A 22,214-nucleotide genomic window follows, 5' to 3' on the forward strand; every position below is an offset into this window, starting at 1 on the left:
GACAACAGTAAATGAGAAAAGAAAATACTTTTGAACAATTGCCAACAGCCAATCTCACATTCATATAACTTGCATTTTACTTACTGGTGAGAGAGAATAATTATGCTTGCGTAGTGTAACGCCAAGCTTGATTTATCATCTTCCTTTATGCTTCAAGCACTTTCCAAAAGCTTAGCAGAAAAGGGAGTCAAAGACCGACCTCTCTTATTTTCTTTATATTTGCTACAAGGATCGACGAATTTTCAAAATTGTTCATAAAGATATTTATAATCTCTTGCTGTATCTGTTGCTTACTTGAATTTGAAAAAAAGAATTGCATCTTGCAACTTGAATTTTAATATATAATCAAATCACATGATGTTAGAATGTTAAATATTCACAGTATATGAAAATTCTAAATTTTATATTAACAATAATTTTAAATGTATTGTAGCATCAAAAATTCCGTGTGCTACTTCTAATTAAAACATAAAATGTTGTAAAAGTTAAATTGAACGAGACTGCTCAGATTTGTCGAATCTTGACATAAAATTAAATAAAATCCTAAATATAAGTTAAAAGATTTTCTAAAAAAATATGCTAATAAGAAATTGATGAGCTTATGCTATTGAACTTCAAATATCATTGATTTACAGACAAGCGAATAAAATGAAAAATTTAGGGTTATTAAAGCCTTTTTTATGTTATACTTTTTTTTAACAAATAAAATTTTTTCCAAACTTTAGACCTCAAAATTCAGCATGAAATTCTTTTTTTAATGAAATTTTTTTAGAATAGAATTTCTAGAAAATAAATTTTGTTTTAAAAATTTCTAAGAAATCCAAGGATGAAAATCTTGTAACAATTAGGCTTCTGATAAGAAAGGTATATATTAATGAGTCAAATATTACTGATATATATATAAGTTAATCATGTCCCTTCTCCCTTTATCATTCTATCATTATCGTCCTTCTTTATTCGTAAATGCTTTTCAAAATAATTAAACTAGTATCATATAAACATAGTATCATATAAACATTATACAAAATGCTTTACTAATATCGCCCAAAAAACTTGGAAACTTGAAAGCATCAGTAGTATGATGATAGTGGCAGCAAAAAATGTTCTTTATTTGTATTACATTCGTTCTACTCTCTTTTTTAGAACTGATCGTTATGGTCAGTCTTTTTCTTTTATCATCTCAGCAAAAACTGAAAGAAAAATTTTGTTTCTTTTATGCAAAATTCAAATTCATCCATTTACAAAACTCAGCAACTAACTTTCACTCTAAATGAATTTATGGCGATATTTCCCAAACAATTTTATAATACCTCCATTTCAATTAACGGATGAATTACATGCCTAATATTTAGCTCAAATAATAATTAATAATATTAACAATAACAAATTCAAAAATTGCTACTGGCTAAAAATTGAAAAACATATGATGACTATGACGTGATAACTAAGTGAAGTGCAAATAATAAGTGTTAACGAATAATTAAATTTTTAGTAAACTGACAAGTCCATAAAGATTAAATTTATGTTACATTATCTATTTCGTGTGATGAAAAAATTTTGTAGATGATTGAAGGCTTTTTTATAGTTGGTAATAACTTTAAGATTGATGAAAATTAATTAAATAAATTTTACTACTAAAGGAAAAATAATCCGTTTAGGATGATATGAAGAAATAACTTAACAGCAATGGAACGAGTTATTGATTTTTCGGTGATAGTTTAAGATTGGTGTTCAGAAATATAAACATTTAGTGATTACAGAAAAGTGATTTGATAACTCTTGCTATAAATTTTCATCAACAACATAAATTTTTTGAAATTGTAGTGCGTACAAATAATTGCACAGTAATACTTAATTGTGCAAATGTGAGAAAATATTTTGTAGTAAATCAAAAAAAATTTTTTTTTGTTAGTTTAGATGAATTACAATCTAAATTGTGGAACCAAATCAAATTGAGCAAAATGCTTTAAAAAATCAACGAACTATAGTTTTTCACACAAAAATATTAACAGATGATTTTGACAATTTTCCAGGAATTTCAATTTCTAGTTATTCAACGGATAAAATATTCTTTTTATAACAACATTAGATTTTACTGCCAGATATTTACATAAACAGGCTTGAATTATTGAGACAATTTGTATAAGCTAATATTAGTGAATAACTAGGAGAGAATTAATGGTTGGAAGGAATATTTTTTATGTTTTTTTTTTTTAATATAATAGAACAAATTTCATCTTCGGTATCTCACCAATTCCAAATATTTATTGACTTCTACATAACTTTTACAGCGCAAGTTCCAACTAATTGATTTAAAACTTAGTTAAAAACTTTTGTATAACGTTTCAAATTAGAACAAATTAATATTGATTTATCCAAAATATTTAAAGTCACACCGGTATAACATGAATATATTGTTACTGGAATCAAAAGATATAATCAAACATCAACTATGCTTTCAAAGTTAAGAAAACTTTCCACATTTTAATGATGACAAGTGACAAACAATGATTAAATAGCTATGAATTTGCCTTTTTTTTAAAAAAAAGGCTACCAAAATATTCACTATTCGGGGGAATTCGGAATCTAAATGTAATGAAAAGCTATAAAATTTATTGCTTTGGGAAGAATCGCACCGTAAATATTTAAATAGCAGAATATGATTGGTCTCTAAATCTTTTATGAAAAAGCAAACAGGAGCAGCGGCATAACTAAGACCAAATTTCAACAACACTTTTTTTTTTTTTCAATCACATTTAAACTTGAAATATCTTCAAATAGAAATTCCGGTGGAATCTTACAAAAACAAATTTATTGAACATACCAACTTAAAGAAACAATAGGTGTTGAATTGAACTAAAGCAAAGCTTTGTGATAACATGTAGCATGACAAAATGATAGAACATTTTTTACATCTTAATTTTCGCCATTGCATTTATATGCAAAAAATGTCAAACTTTCTTGATGTCATTTTCAATAATTAACATTACAATGACATTAAATAAGTGCTAGAAAACAAAATGAAGGGATAAAAGTATTTAAGACTGCTGAACTACCGACATGTATGTGAAACGCTTGAATCTTTAAATTTAAAAAACAAAGAAATTCCAAGTAGCACAAAAGATTATAGATTTAGTTTAAACAAAATCCTAAAATCTATTGAGTTCCTTTTTTCATGAATATATAATTTCGAGGACGAAACCTTAAACAGACTCTGTTATTCAGTGAGAATAATGCAGGAATTGTTTTCTTTTTTTTTTTAAAATATTGAAGAACTATTTTAGTTTCAGAATTGTACTTTTTAATGATTTACTTCGATAAGAATTACACGTGCCTTAAAAACAAACCTTTTGCATTGTGCTTTTCAATACTGGCTAGTAAATACAAGATATCATTCTCCTGAAGCACATGTTTTTTTGAGAATTTATTTTCACCAAAATTGTTTTTACATCTAGAACCAAAAATGTAATTTATTAAAAAAAAGCTGCAATGCATAATTATCACTTTGCACGATCAAAGAAGCATGCAAAAACAGCAACGAATAAATTTTCCAAGTGTAAATGCTAGCTGTGAATTGACTTGTTTGACATGCAATCTGAAATCCTAGAAGTGAATGAAATTTTATAATCTCAAATAAATTGTCTAAATTTATTTCTGCTTTAATAGCAACTTTTATGATATAATTTCATAGTACTGCTGCTTAAAAATAGAATAATACTTAACTAGTAAGAAAGCCAATTTAATCTTGCTTGTCACATTTTAATGAAAAAAAAAACCTGTGAAAAAAAGGTGGTGCTATTCCTCAACGAATTAAATTATATTCAATTTGCTATTCAATAATTTTGTTATCATCTTGTTTCGGATTTACGCGCCATCAGATTTGGCTATTCGCCCCAATTTACAAATTCTACCTTCTTTTTTTAAACTAATTTTATATTGCAGGTGAGTCATAAAATATTTCACCCAGTTATTTTACAAAGTAGTTTCATGACTTATATTGACTGAGAAAAAATGAAAAAACGAATACAGGACAAATATGATAACAAGTTTTAGGTTGAATTCTAGATTGATTTTCTTTCAAGAAAAACTTTTATTTTTGAAATAAATAGTCGATTTCACAATTTATGATTTAAGTCTAATGAAATTCAATAGTCGTTGATTTCGTTGTAAATCAAATTCTCGAATTTACGCCAGCGACTATGGTTAAAATCAGTCTAGCAAAAAAATTGAAGCTGGTATATGGTCCGATTTGATAAGGATTGGTTTGGAATAAAATATGGCACACACTATTATAAATCAAAAAATTTGGATGCATGCCTACTCACGCGAAAGGGAAACTAGAAGAAAAAAAAATGAGAAAAGAGTGCAAAAAAGGCAAAGAATTCAAAATATTTAGGCAGAATATTGAAGTAATCTTGACCTTACTTAATGTTACCAAAAAAAAAAAAAGCTTTTGCAGTCGAAATGTCAATTTAAAAATAAATCAACTTGAATAATTCTTTAATAATGCCATATTTCTATGAAAACCTTATGAGTATCTTGAAGTTCTTGGTTTGTCTTTTGCTTTCGTTTCACGATGAACAGATGGGATTGAAAGAAGGCTAAGATAGCAGGTGGTGGCCTCAGTGGATTTTTTACCTGAAACTGATTACACCTGCTTCTTCTTTCTTATGACTAATGCCCACACGAAAGATCGCAATTATTCAATGTCACAAATTCTGATCTTTGATCAGTGCTAATATGGTCATATTTCTTCTTTTTTTTCGAAAAAAACGCAACTAAATAATTTATTACTATAAATTAAACCCTAGGAATGTGCGAGTTAAATGGATATTTCAATATAAGCAGCATAGTTTTATTGACATTGAAACAATTGGGACACATTAGTCACAATAATTTTGAATTACTTCAAGGTTCTTCACTTATTAATATGGAAGAAAGATTGGTAAATTCAAAATCTCTGTTAAAATGAATTAATGGACCGTTGTTGACCACAATATGAGAAATGCTTACTTCATATCTGCTAATTAAGTAATTTTGAGAATAAAGTGATGTATAAGATAAGGATGTGGAAAATGATCATTTTTTTGGTTATAAGCGAGGATAATATATGGTATAATAATGCAGCAAATCCAACCACTTTCCATAAATTTAAACAGTTATTTTCTACAAATTCAATGAATTAAAGTGCTGTTTGTTTAAATTTTGAATTTTGAGAAAAAAAAATTGTGTTTAAGCACATAAATTAAATGCTCTGTTAAAGTTTCCTCTGAAAATCATTAATGATCGTATCTCTGGTATCCAAAAGTAGTTTGTATGTGTACACTTCCGGTAAAATAAAAAAAAAAAATTCAGTATTTGGAGGTTCTGATATAACTGCGAGTTAACAAATGAAAATAGAGATGTAAAAAAGGGGCTTGAAATTTGAGAATGTCTTGACGGATGAAATTATTAGTGCAAAAAATGTCATTGCCTTTTAGATTCTATCTGTCATAGAAAGATTGCTTCATCACACTACACTTCTATTCAAATTTTATAACTAATCTGACTTTATTGATATAACTGTTTAAAAGCATGCTTGAAACTAGAACATGGTGATATGGAAAGCTTGAAAATGACAAATTTAGCCTATGTTGGGAAGAACAGTTTATTGTTAATTCCCATTAAAAATAAAAAAAATCTTGAAAATTCTTTGAGAAAAAAAGTTAGTGATATTGTAATCATAATATAAGTTGATGGTTGACAGATAATAATAAATTATTTAATAAAGTTCACTTCTTTTCTTTCATGACAAGTTCATCAATTCATCAGGGAGATTAAAACTTTTATCTTCAAAAAACTGATGAGAAAAGGAAATGAGAAATAGGAGCATTGCTCCTTGTTATTCAGTTCATCCTTTTCTTTTATGAATCAAGCGATAACAAAGATTGTCATTTCAAAATTCTATAAATAGAAGCAAACGAATAAGCGTTTTCAGCCCTTTAATAATATCCCAAACAATGAGCCAATACTTCCATCCCACCTTAGAACCTTTAATTTTATCGTTCTTATTTAGAGAATTCCATTTACAAAAATTTAAAGTAACAACTTCATTTCACTGCATATTTCCTTCAGCTAAGAATAATTCTCTTAGCTTCATCAATCTCCTAAAAGAATAGATTTTGTCAATTATTAAAGTCTGAAAATTAAAGTTCATTGTTGTGTTGTAGAATTTCCAAAAATTGAAACCATTTCAAATTCTTTCACTGAAATGTTTAGTAGTGATGAAATTCAATTTTACTATGTCAAAGGCTTTCTTGAAATAAACAAAAATCAAAATTTTCTCTTATCAGTATCAATTTGGATAAATTTTTGCACAGCAATTAAACTAATCCGCTATTATGATACCGATGAAAATCATATCAGATGAAATTTCGGAAATTTTGTTAAATCATTCTCAATTTTGTAAATGGTACTTTTTATTATTTTCAACTTGCTATTTGTCTCTTTATTATTACATACCATCAATTTTTATTCCATAAATTTCATTCTATATGATCACACTTTTGTAACTACCAATTCGATTTTCATGCATGTTATGCTGACAAAATATTGAATTTTCACTACTTCATATGATTCTGTCGTCTTTTGAGATTTAGAAAAAGTGAAAAAGTTCATCGTTGTTGACCTTACTTGCACATAATTTTGTAGCGAGAAAAAAAGGAGAAAGCTAATTAGAGTTTGTATATACAAATATCGTAATTGATGCATTTCAGGTTACTGGTGGTAGCATTTAACAATGCAATTTTTGTGCCTGTGATTCACTAATAAGAAATTTTAATATGTCTGATTTAATTCATAAAATATGGTCTAGAAAAAATCTGGAAATTGAAGTTGAATTCTAACCTAAGAATAAATATTAGCAGGAGAAAAGAAGAACAAATAGATAGGGTTACTAATGAATTTAAACAAAATTTTTATCTGAATAGCTATTTATCACCTTATATGACAAAATATACCTCATTATGTGTTATCTGTTTTCTTGAAATAGTTTTTTGGATTAACATCGTAAAAAAAAGAAATTGTTTAATATACATCAATAGCAATGATACGACAAATTGAAAATTTCTCAACAGAAAAGTGAGAAATAAGTACATATCATGTTCCTCTCATAATACAAATAATGCATATTATTACCAGAAGTAAAAAAGGAACATTCATTATGAATGTGTGAAATTTCTTGAAGTCTTGTTTTGATACCTGGAACTGAACAATTTCGCTGACTTCAGATTGATTTTCCTTTTCATGCGATAATAATAAGAGGTGTCTTAGTGTGAACTTGTAAGTCGGATATGCATCTATAACTATGTCCTAGCTAGTCTTCAAATTATTCTTCCTGTATTCAAAAAGAATACTTTGAATTTTTTTGTTTCATATACCTTATTAGCATTCTCGACTTTAGATCTCCTAAAATAAATTTTCGTTGAAATCATTTTCAGGAATTTTTTGAGAAAGGTTACAAAATGATTTCTTAACATTTCTATTATCACATCCGAAAATATATAATATGAAAGATCATCAAGAAATGCATTTCCAGAGAATTTGTCACTGACAATCTTGAAGATTGATCCACTTGTTATCACTTTATCTGCTTGTCGCATACGACTTATAAGTAACAAAAACTATTAGTGCTGCTGGTGATGACTTCATGCGCGATCTGCAAATGAAAAATTGATGATACAACGTTCCGTCAAACTGAAGCAAATTTTCTGCAAAAATCTTTATGATAGCTAACGGTAAATTTAAGAGTGAGAGTTTTCAGAGGCTTGCATAAAATATTCGATAAGGTAATTTAACAAAAGTTTTCTGATTCTGCTAAAGATTAAAACTCATAGTTGTGAATTAACTGCATCATATAGGCCATATTTTGCAAGCTTTGAGTTTTTAATTGAATTTTTAAAATTATTTGAAAATCAATTTGCTCTCTTTTTTCTGACATAGGGAACTGATTTGTAAGCAATATAATATCATCGAAAAAATAGACAAAATCACCTACTGCACTTATTACTTGGTTTTAGTAATGTCCATGTAATAATTTACTAAATATCACTTTCGATTAGAGCAAAAATAATGACTCACTAATTTTCATTTTATTGTCCCAAATCCCTTGCAACCTTAACGAAAAATTATCGGTTTCGTTTAACTTCCTTTTACGTTTACTGAGGAGTTGGTGACGTCATTTTTCTTTTCTGTTATTGTTTGCCTTCTAAGATTTTTTCTTTTTTCTTTGAGACATTGAATAAAACGAAAGGCCAAAAAATTCAAATGGTTGTTCATTTCAGCTGAATTCTCGTGATCATCGGAAATGATAATGAGAAGCAAAATCATGCTTGCAGATGTTTGCAGATAATTTTTGAGATTAGTATTACAATCATTCTTTAAAATATGACCCGTAACTTCGTAACTTAATTTTTGAAGAAATTTATCTTGCAGAATTTATTCCTTATTCAGAATACTCCAGAAGAAAAGTGAATTACTCGCTTGCTGACACCTTTATGCAGAACGGATCAACGGAAAATGCTTTCATTATCACATACAGAACTATTGCTATTTGTTATGATTCAATACTGAATTTTTTAAATTGTCAACCTTTATCAGTGATAATAAATATAAATTGGTGGCAATTTACGACAGAATACAAATAAAGATCATTGAGAGCAGAATATTATTAAATTATAGTCGAAAAATCCAGTTCTGGATCTAGGTATACACACTTTGTCTATCCTTGAAATATATTTATATCATAAGAAATTCCCTAAAAGTTAGATTTTACAGACTATGGAAAAGTTTTACTAGTCTGGAGGATTGTTGAGGTGGTAGTGAGTTAAAATGCAATACTTGGTTACACTATAATCTCCAAAATCGGACCCATATGCTTTATATCGTTAAAGATGGAGTTATGCGCTGATAAGTATCATTAAAGTCATTGAAGCTTACAACGTAGTCATTAATTTTCCAGCAGTCGATATGCCAAAATATATTAGAATGGAATTTACTGAAAAATATTTTAATTTTCTAGATAGGACTTGGTCTTATAAATGTTGTATAACAAATTAGTAATATTTTTACAATGTTCATTGTTTTGTGATATATTGTTTCAAGAAATGGAATTTTTATATTCTGATCTTAAATGCAATATGTGCATAAACTAAGTTTCAAGATGTTTCTGAGGAAAATATTCATTGAAAAATATTATAAAGCTAGAAGTGAAGGATCTTTTTCTGCCTCACAGTAATTTCTGTCGTAGTCTGTAGACATTCTCGTTCATAATCCAGAACATCATGCGTGTAATTTGATGACCTGCAAATAGTTATTTAGCGATAAGTCGTGTTTAAAACTAACAGAAAGCATTGTTCTCAAAATGAAACTTTTGAAAATAGTGAAGATATAATTGAAATTCCTGCATGATGCTTAATGATACATCCAAATTCTAGTACTGACAATGACCAACCAGTGAGATAGAAATATATATATATCAAATTTCTGATGAAATGGCGCTTTTCCAATGATACTTTAGTTTGATTTAAAACAAATGCAGCTCCCATTGTACCTCCATCAAAATAATCTCCAGACCAGTTTGATGTTCCTACAATGTTAAATACACAGGTACTACTTGTTACAAGTGAAATAATTATTTCAAAACTTATCAATCGTGTAATATATGACATTTGAACCAACACAGACAGAAACAGACCAATCACAGCTACAGTATCTGTGACAAGGAATTTCGTGTGCATTCGCTGTTCGCGTTTCATAATATTTTGCATGTTAACATCAGTTGGAACTTTGAGAATTCTCTGGAAGGTAAAAACTTAGCCTCTCTATTTCCTATAAAATTTCCAAATCTATAGATTAGAACGGAGGAAAAAAAAAAGGAAACGTAAGATTAACTAAAAATTTGGTTTCAAATAGTGATTATAAATAATTTATAAAAAGCGAACCACTTCTATACTACTATCATTAATTCTGTTCAGTGTCTCCAGCGAACTAAGGAATCTTAAACTATATTCAGAGAAATGTATTGCTGCAGTGAGAATTTTAACTTCCACACCTCGTAATATTGCTCTTCGAATAGCATTATCAACGACAGGCCAGTATCTTAAAAAAAGAAATCGATCGATTATCTAAGTTTAAAAATGTATGGATAAATTGAAATCAAAGAAATAACGTTCACTTATTTTTATCTTATGCGTACCTTCTTCGTAAATTATAAATAAACATCGGGAAATAATCCATCACTTCAACGTACAAAAATTTTTTTGCCTTCTCAACGGCATTTAATATCGAGAAAAGATCCCAATTTCTATCAAGATCATTGAGTGAACGTGGTGATGCCTTTAAATGTTTTAGATATACTGCTGCTTGGTGTTATTTGTATCTTGGTTTAATTTCTACCTAATCTTTAATAATTTCTTGGCTTTTTTTTTTCAATCCAATTCTTCTATGTTCTAAACTTAAATACCTTAGATCCTGTGACTCTTACCAAAAAGTCATAAAAATATTTCCTTAAAAGATCAAGCTCAATATCATAAAATTTATGTTGTAACTTGCAGCTATATAAACATCAGCGAGAACGTGTTCATTATTGTTGCTTTTATATTTGTCGCTGGCAATTTCCCAACATTTTTCGAATATATTTGATAAATCTTTCGCCAAACATAAACAGTTCTCGACAATGATTCCCAGTTCAAGTTTCTTAAGAAACAAATAGCACAAGAATTAATATCAACTTCTTGAAAGTGGTTTTAAATAATCCTTTTAAATAGAAAAAAAATTTGCAAAAAATTAGTGAAATTAAAAAATATTGGTCCTCCGCAATGATTGTTCTCTCTCTCCCTCTCTTCTGTTATCTCTAATATGAAAATATTTTTCAAAGAATAGTACTTGGTTAAGTGATCTTCAATCGAGATTAGCCGAGCCAAGATAAAAGTGTTCAAAATCGCTTATGATAAATTTTGTATGCATCTTACCACCACCAAGCAAATAATCCAAATTTAAACTGCACCTGCTAATAACACCTCAAATATAACGCTTTATTTGACACATATCAACATTAGAATTTTGCTTCTTAAAGCCTTCATATTATCAGTTCCCTTGAAAATCAAATCACTCTCAAGGAATGGATAAAAATTCTACTCTAGTTTTATTTATCCTCTTCTCGGCTGTGTTTTATGGAAGAAACCTGCTTTAGCTAAGTTGATGCCATCCTCGTTGTCACCCTTATCTTTTGGGGGATAATTTTCAATCATTCGTATTCGAATCTTTCTTTTCAATCCTGCTTCTACTAAAGCATCGTAAATTTTACTGCCCTGACAAAAAGGTTAAAGTTAAGAGCTGACAGTAGTCAATAAGTCAAATTTCTGGATCAAACAGTTGTTTCACTACGATTCGTTTTCAATATTATTGGCTTAACAGGAAATCACAATCAGTATTATTAGTTTCGAAATCAAAATTGTAATAGCTTGTTACTTGATTAGAATGCCATTGACAATAATCATCATTCAAAACATGCTCGCCACGAAGGCTTGTTTTATATGCTACAAGAATTAATTCCTTCTCTGAATTTTTTATCAGTGAATTCCACGCACTGTAAGTTGAATGTAATCTAGTAACTGTCGTGAAAGTTAAATTATCTGGAGTACTTTGGACAAGTTTGATCCTGAAGCAATCACAACCATTTTTATTAATGCAGAAACTCTCACATCTTGCCTCTTTTCATACAAACTCATTACTCTATAAATAAAAATTTTCTATAAAACACCAGAATTCTTAGTGAAAACAAAAATCTGTTATAAGGAACCGAGGAGTGACGACGAATAATAGAAAATAATTCAAAGTTATAGTTAAAAGGAACTAATGAATTTATTCATCAACTATTAAATAGCAATTGCAGAAAACAGCTAAAATTGCTATACAGTTTTAATGATCAGTAAAATGATAATAATGGCAAAGTTTAATAATAAGAAATATTTAGCATGTCGTATCTTCAAAGTGGAAAAAAAGGCATGAAGAACAGGAAGAATGGAAAAATTCAGATTAGAATATGTATGAAACGAGATAGAGAACAAACTTGGATCTTGCAACTTGTATTTATTCCAGGAAAACATGAATTAATGATTGCGAGAGGAAAAAACCATACATGTAAAAATGATGAAATTACTTGTTTCGATTTTTAAGGTATATCTGGTAGAAATTTTTGAAGTTTCAAAGCTATACTTCGGCATACCTGCACGTTTGGGAGCATTCTGTTTCGTTCAAAAAATTTCCGTGAATTGCTTGCTTCTTAAGTTCCTCACAAGAAAAACCAAAAAAAAAAAGCTACAGGTAACAGCAAAACAATCAAAAGCTAAAATGGCAAGATAAAAGAAATTTTGATAAAATTAATCTGCACAATATAATCTCATTTGAAGTTTAGAAAGGAGAATTGAAAAAACTGCAGAGTAATAAATTACATGTGTAATTGCTTGATTCAATTTTTAATGCAGTCCAATTGAATATTTCGATGCATATTTCAATTATCTGAATTTAATGAGGAGCATTACCTTACTAGCCTTTTTAAAGTAGTTATTGCTAACATATATTTCTTGTACGTTTCGTTTTTTGTTTGTTTTCACTGCATAATTTTCACCTTGGCAACTTATTAAAGGTATGAAGGATTCGTTCCGGAAAGTCATTTCTCGTCTTGGATATGCACGACACAAAATTCTGAGAGTAAAAAAAATTCAAATTCACCTAAAACTATTAAATATGATGCAATATAAGATTTAAGGCTGACTTTTATAATGAGTTCACTGTGGTAAGCATAATCTCCATCTTTATAACAATATTCTTGTTGTCACCAAGACTATTAGTACAGTGGCCTTATCTCATATCGTAATCCGATACCGCCTGTTATCTCACAAAATGAAACATTCGTTTTACGTTGCTTGTAGTTATCTAAACCTTGAAAAATATAATTAAATCCTTGAAGAAATAACACTCGGAATAGTGCTAGTCAGCAATTCGCAAAGCTTTGATCAATTGGCACCACTGAAGTCGTTTTAAAATGTAGTGATCAGAGATCGTAATGCCGCAATGATAGCTTAACTGATAAGATATAAAAATAAAGCAACCTTCTCCTCAAACTGTTAAGCTTATATGTAAACATTAATTTTTAATAATTTATTTCTTTTAGACACATCTTCCATAAAAGTTATTAAAAAAGCGCCTTTTTCTTACAAAGACATTTGAAGCAAATGTAACCACTGGCCAATGATATTTATTTACTACACAAATCGCTAACTTCATTAGTTTGGCACATAATCTAGAAAATCAGAAAACGAAATACGAAGCCATGCAATATATTTTAAGTTCAAAATTAGTAATAGAAAAAACTTTTGAGATATTTAGTAGCAATTTTGTTTGTTTGCTGGATATATTTTATCTTTTAATTACAGCAATGTTCCTTATTAAAATTGAATTTTAAAAAATTTTAATAGGTTTGCTAAATCTCTTGCTTATTTTTTCCTCAGTGTAATTTTTCTCCCTGGTAACCAAAAGACAAACCTTTGCATCCGCAGTAATCATAGAACACCTATTTCAATTTCATTAGTAGCTCCATTTTCTCCATTTTTTTTTCCATTACCAAGTTTGTTTAAAAATGTGTACTAATTAATTTAACAATTTTGTTCGAAATTTTACAGAAATATTGATTTGTTCTAAAGCGAACAACTTGATTATTTTCGCTGTTGTATCTCCATTATTGTGAGGAATACCAAACGATCAGTTAAGAATTGTTTTAGCAAATTTACTATTCGATCGTTAATTCTTATCCATCCAAATTAGCGTTGTTGTTTACTCCTCAATTGGATTAGATCTCTGACATGCACATAATATCAATCTGCTCCTTTCTGATCCTATTAATTCATAATGCTTGTACTTTTCTCCTGCTTTCTGTTCCCTTCTCAGACAGTAAGTTATCTTCTTAAAACAAAATCACTGGAAATAAGAAAAAAGTTGATTTAGATTAGCTGCCTTTCCTTTCTCATTTTATTACTGATCTTCAAAAATTTGCTTATTTTTCATTTCTTTATTCTTAGTTTCATTTGTTTTTGTTTCTATAATTTGCATCAAATATTCTGTCAAGAGTAGCAACTATCATACTAAGTTGTAAATTTAGTTTAAAAAATTGTTTTGCCATTCCTTCAGGAATTGAGGATGACAGTTCAGATTAAAATCTGAACTAAAAATCTTGTCATACCCATGTCGTCATACGATCTTAAAATTCAAAAATAAATTTAGTCTTCAGGTAGAGCACCTAATACAAGAAGATGATCGATGAATTTTTGTTCTATCACTGTTCAAAATATTTCAGAAACTGTCTGATAATAGTTTTCCAACCCTTTAACTTCTTGCTTTAAAAGAAAAAATTTGACATGAATGCTAAAAAAATATAGTTTCAGAAAATTTCTTAACATTTCATGATTTAAGATTCATTCCGTGTTAGAGCAAACATCGGTACACATAAATAAATAATCACCTACTGTTGTGCAACTGCATGCCGGAAAAATTGGTAATCAATTTGTACCATTTCTGGTTCTCTGTCGTTATCATCTTCATTTCTGAAATAAGTAGCTTCGTCGTATAAGCCTTTGCTTGTAATCTCGCACTTACACTGATAGAGGTCACACCAACAGCTCTACTTGATTGAGCTGTTTACCAACGAATATATGGCCAATACTGAACAAGATATGATAACAATAAAATTATTGGCTCTACAAGATGGATTATGAACTTCTAATGCGTAGTGTATATTATATCCTGTGATATTCACTACCGCAACGACAATGGTTCAAATAGAACCTTTGGTTAAATAACAGATAGCATCGCGATGAATACCATGGATTAAAATATATAGAATCAACCGGAAAATTATTTATTCAATGAAATTTCCGGTGAGATTGTTACGATTGCATTGTATGCGATTGTATCTTATTACATAAGAAAGTGGGCAAAAATTATTTATTGAAAGCAAACATTATTTCCTTCTCTTTTCTTCACTTTCTAGCTTACACGTTTCGAATTACATGTCTTTTTGAAATCCAAAAAAAAAAATCTCTGGTAAATGTTTTTGGAAAATAAGACACTGCGGAACAATCGGAAACGTAGGCTAGAATATGAACCAAGATATTGAATTATCGAGTAATTTTATAAATTGATAATTATCTTTCTTCTATCCTCAAGCAACATACTGTCAACTTATTCGTAAATGCTGCTATCACCACTATTAATTCTTTTTCAATTATTCTTTCTGATGCCTCTGTTACCGTTCTCCGGTTAAATTACTGAATTTCCTTCATTCTATGGCTTTACTGAAAATCGGCACCTGCGAAAGCGGTAAATTTCTTATGTCCGAAGAAATAAAGAAAAATGATATACCTTCACACACTAAATTTATTTTCAACTCTATATCCATTTCAACAGAAATTACAATGGTAAGTGGTAATTACATCTTTTTAACGGGATTCACTCCATTTGACGAAAACAAAAAATTTTCAACATCTTCTCCTTCATGAACCATAAACGTTGATCTTTTTGCTCATTGAAAATGTTCTTCCTGAATATTCTATATATCCCACAACACCATAGCACTCGAACATTATGAAACGCGGCGAGGAATCGATGTGGGTTGGTTGACAGTGTCGGGTAATTTGTCAGTTGAGGAAGCATAAAGAAAGGATAAAAGACAATACACTATTCGAAGTTTTTTGTGTCACTCTTGTTGGTGCTATTCACTTCGTTCTCCCGACAAAATGCTGTTATCATTTTTTCAGGAATATTCGGCGTAAGTTTATAGTTAAATAGTTAAAGTACTACGTAAGCATGTGGTCAAAATGTCTTCATTTAATTTTCTCCCACACTTCATTGATTGCATTGTCAAATGCAAAGGAAGTTCTACAATATCGTCCACAAGAAATCAGATATTCAGAGGTCAATATATTTTTCACGACTTATTTTGAATTTTTTAACTCTTCTTTATGTATACCATACGCTGACATCTATTTGATCATCAACTAACATTTGCAAATTTCTTTGTTAGTTTAGTTAATTTCATGTTTGCTTACACGGTTGATCATTCTAATACTATATCGCAAGACAAATGTCATTAAAAAATGCCGCGTGTTCCAACTGCACTTGTCCCTGTTGGACTCAATCACATCACTACAGCAATATTTGACTAAAGCTACGAATTCAAATGTTTAATAGTTTTCATTGATGGTATTCATTTCAAATTTATTCTTTTCAAATCATTTATCACTTTACAGTTAATTTTTTCCCAAATGATATTTTACTTTTAATCACTCTATCATGAACATTTCAATCTTTCTTGCTGTTCTAACGGACAGATCCTTTCTTAATGTTCATTTTGTTTCGCACCATTTTAAAATAACTTAAGTCAACATTGAAGTAGAATCTGGTGTTCTAATCCTTTTCTTCATTTAAGTTGTTTGTCCACCTGTGTTTCATATTTTTAAATGAAATTTCTAAATATAAGTTTCCAAATATAAATCTTAACTCCTAAACAAGTACTTAGTATTGAATTACAATCAAAAGTCAAAAACTTTTTTTAAAAGCCAGCTCTACAATATTTAGAAACTACAGTATGGTGATCTTGACTCACACTTTGGATTTGCTTCTTTCTAAGGTAGTGAGATAGTCCTATTTTCTTAGTTTTATATGGCAGTTAGCCAAAACTTTGTTTAGAGAAGCATTACTAATTAAAGTTCTAAAGAATTGGCCATCATGTGGATTCATCTTAGATATGCGGCTTTTTAGAAGTTAGGTTTCTTCCTTTTCTCTTGTTATGGGAGTGCATGCGGAATCGTTCGTTTTAATGACTTTCCAGCAGTTAAGCATCCATTAACCAATTAATCTTTAATGACATTATTATGCTACTCGCCAGTAGTATTTTTAGAAGACATTTACTTTTTCCCTATTTTTACTCTAATACATATGAACTTATGGTGTAGAAGATTAAAATTTCGTAACCAGATAACTCCTGTTGTTTGGGCATAATTAGTTATTCCTGAACACTTAACAAAGTTAATTATTCCTGGATACTTTTGGAACAGATGATGTTTATTCTACTCCACTCTTGAACTTTTGACATTAGGTAATCAAGCGAGATACTTACAGCTTATCGGAGCTAGACTAGAACTGTACTGAATAGGGCAAGGGATAAGGAAGTGTCGTAATATGAAAAAACTTTGATTGAGATAAGAGTCAATTCTGAAGACGATAAAGAAGTTTCTTTAATAGTTGGCATTTAAAGAAAGCCTCGCGAAGAAAATGTTAAAAATAAGTTACTTTTGATCAAATAGATCCATTAGAAAATTATATGCGGATATTTTCTGCACCAGATTTTTTTTATTGACAGTATCTCCAAGCTCTTCAACATACTCTCTTTTTTTTTTTCAATTTACGCTTTTCCAAATGCCTAATTTGTAAGCTCAAAACTTTTGACGGAATCCACTGTAAATTTTTCTTTGCCGTGTTAAATGTTTGTTTTAAGATGTGAAAAATTGATATGCTGTTTTTCATGTGTAATACATGTCTACATTTGCTCCAAAAGGAAAAATTCAATGTACGAGATGTTAATGGTTTATAAAACTTCACAAGTTTGCATGTATATTCTATCATGTAAGAAGCCAACAAAGGCTTAATGATAGCTTCTCGGATCTCAATTTAGTGTCTTTTTTATAATTAATCCCATCCTTGGAAAAAATCAGAAAGGTAATTTCTTGAAAAAAAAAAATCATTTTTATTATTTCGTTTAAGAGAACGATCTTTTGTATAATTAACCCCATCCTTGGAAGCAATCACAAAAATGATTTTTCAAAAAAAAAAAGAGAAATCATTTTCGGGCAATGATTAATTATATAAAGACAATTGAATTAATTGTATAAAATGAAATGCTCACCAACATCGATATTTCCACGACAATTAACGTGATCATTTTCTTGGGTAGACATAGCGCACAGCGTGTGTTCATAAATTCAATTTCTCGTCTTTATGCTTCAATTTATGATCTCATTGGTCTGTTTGTTCGCTGTACTGAAACAGATTTTTTTACGATATTCTTCGAACTCTTATATGTTTAAAATCACAGTTTATTAGTTTGAATTAGGAAATGTTCCATGCAGTGCCAGTTGATGATCCGTAAAACAAATATTCTGAAATGACATCAGCGAATAATCCAACAGACTGACATCACTTATTGATATCTCTTTCCTTCTTGTCGCTTAAGTATTAAGTGTATATTGATAGAAGCAAGAAGCTACAGCATTTATTTGTTGACCTTTATAAAAAATTTCTATAAAAAAATAATTGCCGTGTTGAATTCCATCGATTACTGCGAATAACAGTTATGTATGTTTTTCTGGTGTCTCCGATGCAAGCAAAATTTTTCGCTACTGATTTCGGCTTCAGATATCAACCAAAGCTTTTGTACACCATAACGTAAAAATCGTACTTCTTGCTTTTCTCAGAGATCTTGAACTGTATGTAACTGGTCCAACAAGTTAAATTTATTGTTGGCTGGCTGGCAAACAGTTTAATCTTCACAGTATAAAATCAGAAACGACAGTAAAACTTCTAAAACTTATCAGAAAGAACATTCCTCCTATAATACGTTATCCCACAAAACTTGAGCTCATCGAACTTCCTACAATGAGGAGAAAACATTTTTTTTTTTACCACCGAGTTATGAATTCGAAAATCTTATTCATGTGAGGAAAAATGGTGTCTGATCAGCAATCATAAAGAGTATGTATGCATTTAGCAAAATGGAATGATTCGTAGTTGCTTATTTCCCAATACTAATTTGTCACTAATTTGTTAATCAGTCTGAAATATTTCAGATCCCTGAATTCTGAAGAATGATCGGAATTAGATAATCACGAAGTAAAAGAAATGAATAATTTATTGAGCAGCGTGTTGAACAAAAAAGTTAGAAATTTTGTGCAACTTCTCAAACGTTTATTGCCAATAGTGGATGCTTAATTATTCTCCTAAGTGCTTTCAAGACAAGATACATATTTCAGAGGTTAAGGAAGTAGATTATTTCGGATTCGGATCATTCATTTGCTTTTCTTATAGGAGCAGTGCTGCCATACATCTACAAAGCATCAGCAATTTTGAGAATGAAAAAAGTCCCATGATTATGATTCGAAAATAGGACGGGGTGAATATGAGCAACATGAAGGCTACATACGCAACATGATTAAATATGAGATTTCAAATATATTTAGATTACCTTTGCAGAAATCGCGTCGTTTTTATCTAGTTTAGCGAATTTCGTAGCCGTTGTTTACTAATTAATCTCAGTACTGTCACTTTAATCCAATTAAGTAAGATATATGACTTTGAAAAAGACCTTCAAAATACACATTTAGATTGAAGTAATGCTGAATGGTATGAATGTGTGATAATCAACTTCCATTTCGCTGTCGTTGCACCATCAATTTTTCCTAATTTTTTTTCCCTAACTATTCACAACCTAACTACCTGGGAATTCTCATTAAATTCAAAGCTGAATAAAAAAATACTGTCATTTCGTAAGTCCATTGGGGATTGTCCCAAGAAAATGTACCTGAGGATTCAATTTTGCAAGTAGAAATAAAGCTACATCACAAACAATGAATCAGTCCGAATTTCATCATCTAGTGATGGCTAATTTTCAATTCCACTACTCTTTTTAATGAATCTGATCCTTTCTTTACTTCCTTGATCTGAGATTTTTGTCCATACATTTTAGATTCTTTCCTTTTCAGTACTTTATTTATTGCTACTTTGATATAAACAAAGGATGTTACTCGGAACAAGACAATTAGTAATGGAGTGAAAATACTTTAATATGAAAGAAGCCAAAGGGGAGGAAAAATAATGACAAGAGAGGAAGAGAGAGGGTATTTCTCAACGCATTTAAATCACGCATACCGAGCACAATTGGTTGGGAAAAATGTATGTTCACTGATATTGTATTCTTTGAGAACTGGTTCGCTCTAGCCGTGCAGAATTCTTCTAATGATGAATGTACTCTATACATAAAATTCCATTGTGGCTATTGCTTCTATCATTTAAATTTCAGAATAATAGGCATCAATTTGTTTAAAAATACTTTAATAGTTATTTATATCGATGACTTTCAGCAATTTTTTCAAGCATTCCAAATATTTCGATGACTATCATCAGCATTTAAAATGCATCTTTGAAATCTTAAAAGTCCATTTTTCAGTTAGAAATCCTAAAAAACGTACGCAACAATCTTTAACATATTTATGTGAATAAGGGATTTAATATAAATGAAAAGTGATGTCAACTGACTTCAGACGCTTCTCATTTAGAATTTTCTGAAAAGAAGTTGTTTTGGTTACGACAAAATTCTCAGAAAAAAAAGAGATTTAGTAACTGCTGTCCTAGTCAGTAATGTTGGCATTATCGATAAAGAACTTCGGCAACATTCATTTCTCACTCATCTATTCTCTGATGACATTCGGAAGATCTGACCTAAGGAGAATCAAAAATTCTTACACTATCATCTATATAGATCATCATATGGGATGAATCATCCGGAATGCTGAGTTGAGAGCCATCTAGCACCATACACTCTTATTCTGGTCAATTTTAAATTTGTTTCAGACTGATGGATTATTGTTCGTATATGAGCAAGCCAAACCACTGCTTATCGAAAGCTCTGTTTCCCCTGCTCACCCTTTGATCATCATAGCTATTCCAGATAAGGATTTAAACAAAGGGTTGAAGAGCAAGCAGTTTTCATTTTAATCGGTCATAATAATGGTTGACAATAGCCGAACTTTTAAAAGCTAAATTGCTGCTCTATCGATTTGAAAAGACGGTAGCGTAGTCGGCTAACAAAATCGGAAACAGTTTCTAAGATGTTGCACCTTTACTTTGATTCGTAGAAAGTGATATTTGCTTGCGCTGAGCTTTTCTATTCGCATTTTAAGAATTTAGATAAATTGTTTCAGGATTAACAGATGACTTTGTTATGGGAATCTGTACAATTTACAAATGCTGTCGTGCTATTGGCAGCACTTTTTACATGTTCTAAAATAGTCGTTATAAAAAGTGCACCAGCCGAAGGACTCGATCCTTTTAAGTTATGCTAAGTTTCTTATCAATTCATTAGCTTATTTCTTATTCGTTGTTTACTTACCTGAACTTTTCTGTTTGGGTGATTCCCAGGTCCATACCAATTTTCTATTGCGAAAATCAACCTGAGTCACTGATCCTTCAGAGTAAGCAGTTGAATAACCTACATATGCAAAATTTTATTGCTAAAATATATATGATGCCGTTTTAGAACTTCTATTTGTCTTTGATTTTCTCTCACAATCATACAATAATTTATCGCTATAGAAAAGACACTTCCGAAATGCAAAATGAAAATTAGAATACTTCTTAGGCGACTTCAAATTAACTGAGAATCAGCTACTTCATTTTTTCATTTTATTAGACGAGATCCACCTGTGATATAACAAACGACACATGTAAAAGTGTTATGCCACGTTATGATGCCTATTTTAGGACATTAGAAAGTCAGATTTTTATATTTAATGTTAACGAACTTTTTTCGTTAGCAGAACTGCTGTTACTAAAACAATAAACTGTACGGAATTAATGCTATTAATTGAGGAAACTTATGCTTGGCCAAACTTCTTTTTACAGTAGTGATTAATAAGAAAAAATAATACTACGAGCAAAGAAAGAAATGAAATCGATATAAACTGTAAGAATCATTATTGCCAGGGATTGGGAAAATGTCGAGAAAAATATAACCTACAGCGGTAATGGTGACTAAGAGCACATAGCTGCTAAAGCAGGAAACAAAATATTTTTGTTCCTAGCTATTTTGAATTTAGATGCATTTGCCAACTACAAGTTTTATGAGCGACATTATATTTTATTTTTATTCATATGAAAAAAAACATTTTAATACAGTTGAAAGGTAAATTTTAGTATGGAATTTGATGGGTCCTGCTGATTGATAAAAGGATTTTTTTTTTTATTTATGTTTCCTCCGACACTATGTCGATTTTTGAGCTATGTACAAAATATTTGTACAGAAGTCTAATGTGAAATTGTTCCTGATTGATAGGAGACATTTGGTATAA

General features: G+C 29.9%; 2 protein-coding genes across 3 annotated transcripts; both read right to left on the reverse strand.

Annotated features, from left to right (window-relative positions):
* Window positions 1–4,500: 4,500 nt before the first annotated feature.
* Window positions 4,501–7,640, reverse strand: Bm17914 (Uncharacterized protein; the record flags this gene model as incomplete). The annotated part of the gene is made up of 2 exons (XM_043073517.1): window positions 4,501–4,638; window positions 7,500–7,640. The coding sequence occupies 2 exons, from the start codon at window positions 7,638–7,640 to the stop codon at window positions 4,501–4,503; spliced, it is 279 nt and encodes a 92-aa protein (XP_042929451.1).
* A 1,591-nt stretch (window positions 7,641–9,231) lies between these two features.
* On the reverse strand, window positions 9,232–12,146 carry Bm6716 (Uncharacterized protein; the record flags this gene model as incomplete). Of its 2 annotated transcripts, XM_043073518.1 has the most annotated exons (12): window positions 9,232–9,277; window positions 9,451–9,625; window positions 9,734–9,836; window positions 9,981–10,137; window positions 10,259–10,400; window positions 10,458–10,509; window positions 10,594–10,645; window positions 10,856–10,936; window positions 11,021–11,057; window positions 11,222–11,348; window positions 11,509–11,748; window positions 11,955–12,146. In XM_043073518.1, the coding sequence occupies 12 exons, from the start codon at window positions 12,144–12,146 to the stop codon at window positions 9,232–9,234; spliced, it is 1,404 nt and encodes a 467-aa protein (XP_042929452.1). The 2 variants fall into 2 exon arrangements, with proteins under 2 accessions (XP_042929452.1, XP_042929453.1); XM_043073519.1 differs by lacking the exon at window positions 11,955–12,146 and having other exon boundaries at window positions 11,509–11,736.
* Between the last annotated feature and the right edge of the window lie 10,068 nt (window positions 12,147–22,214).

Source organism: Brugia malayi, assembly GCF_000002995.4.
Source record: "Brugia malayi strain FR3 genome assembly, contig: Bm_v4_ChrX_scaffold_001, whole genome shotgun sequence".
NCBI lineage: Eukaryota > Metazoa > Nematoda > Chromadorea > Rhabditida > Onchocercidae > Brugia > Brugia malayi.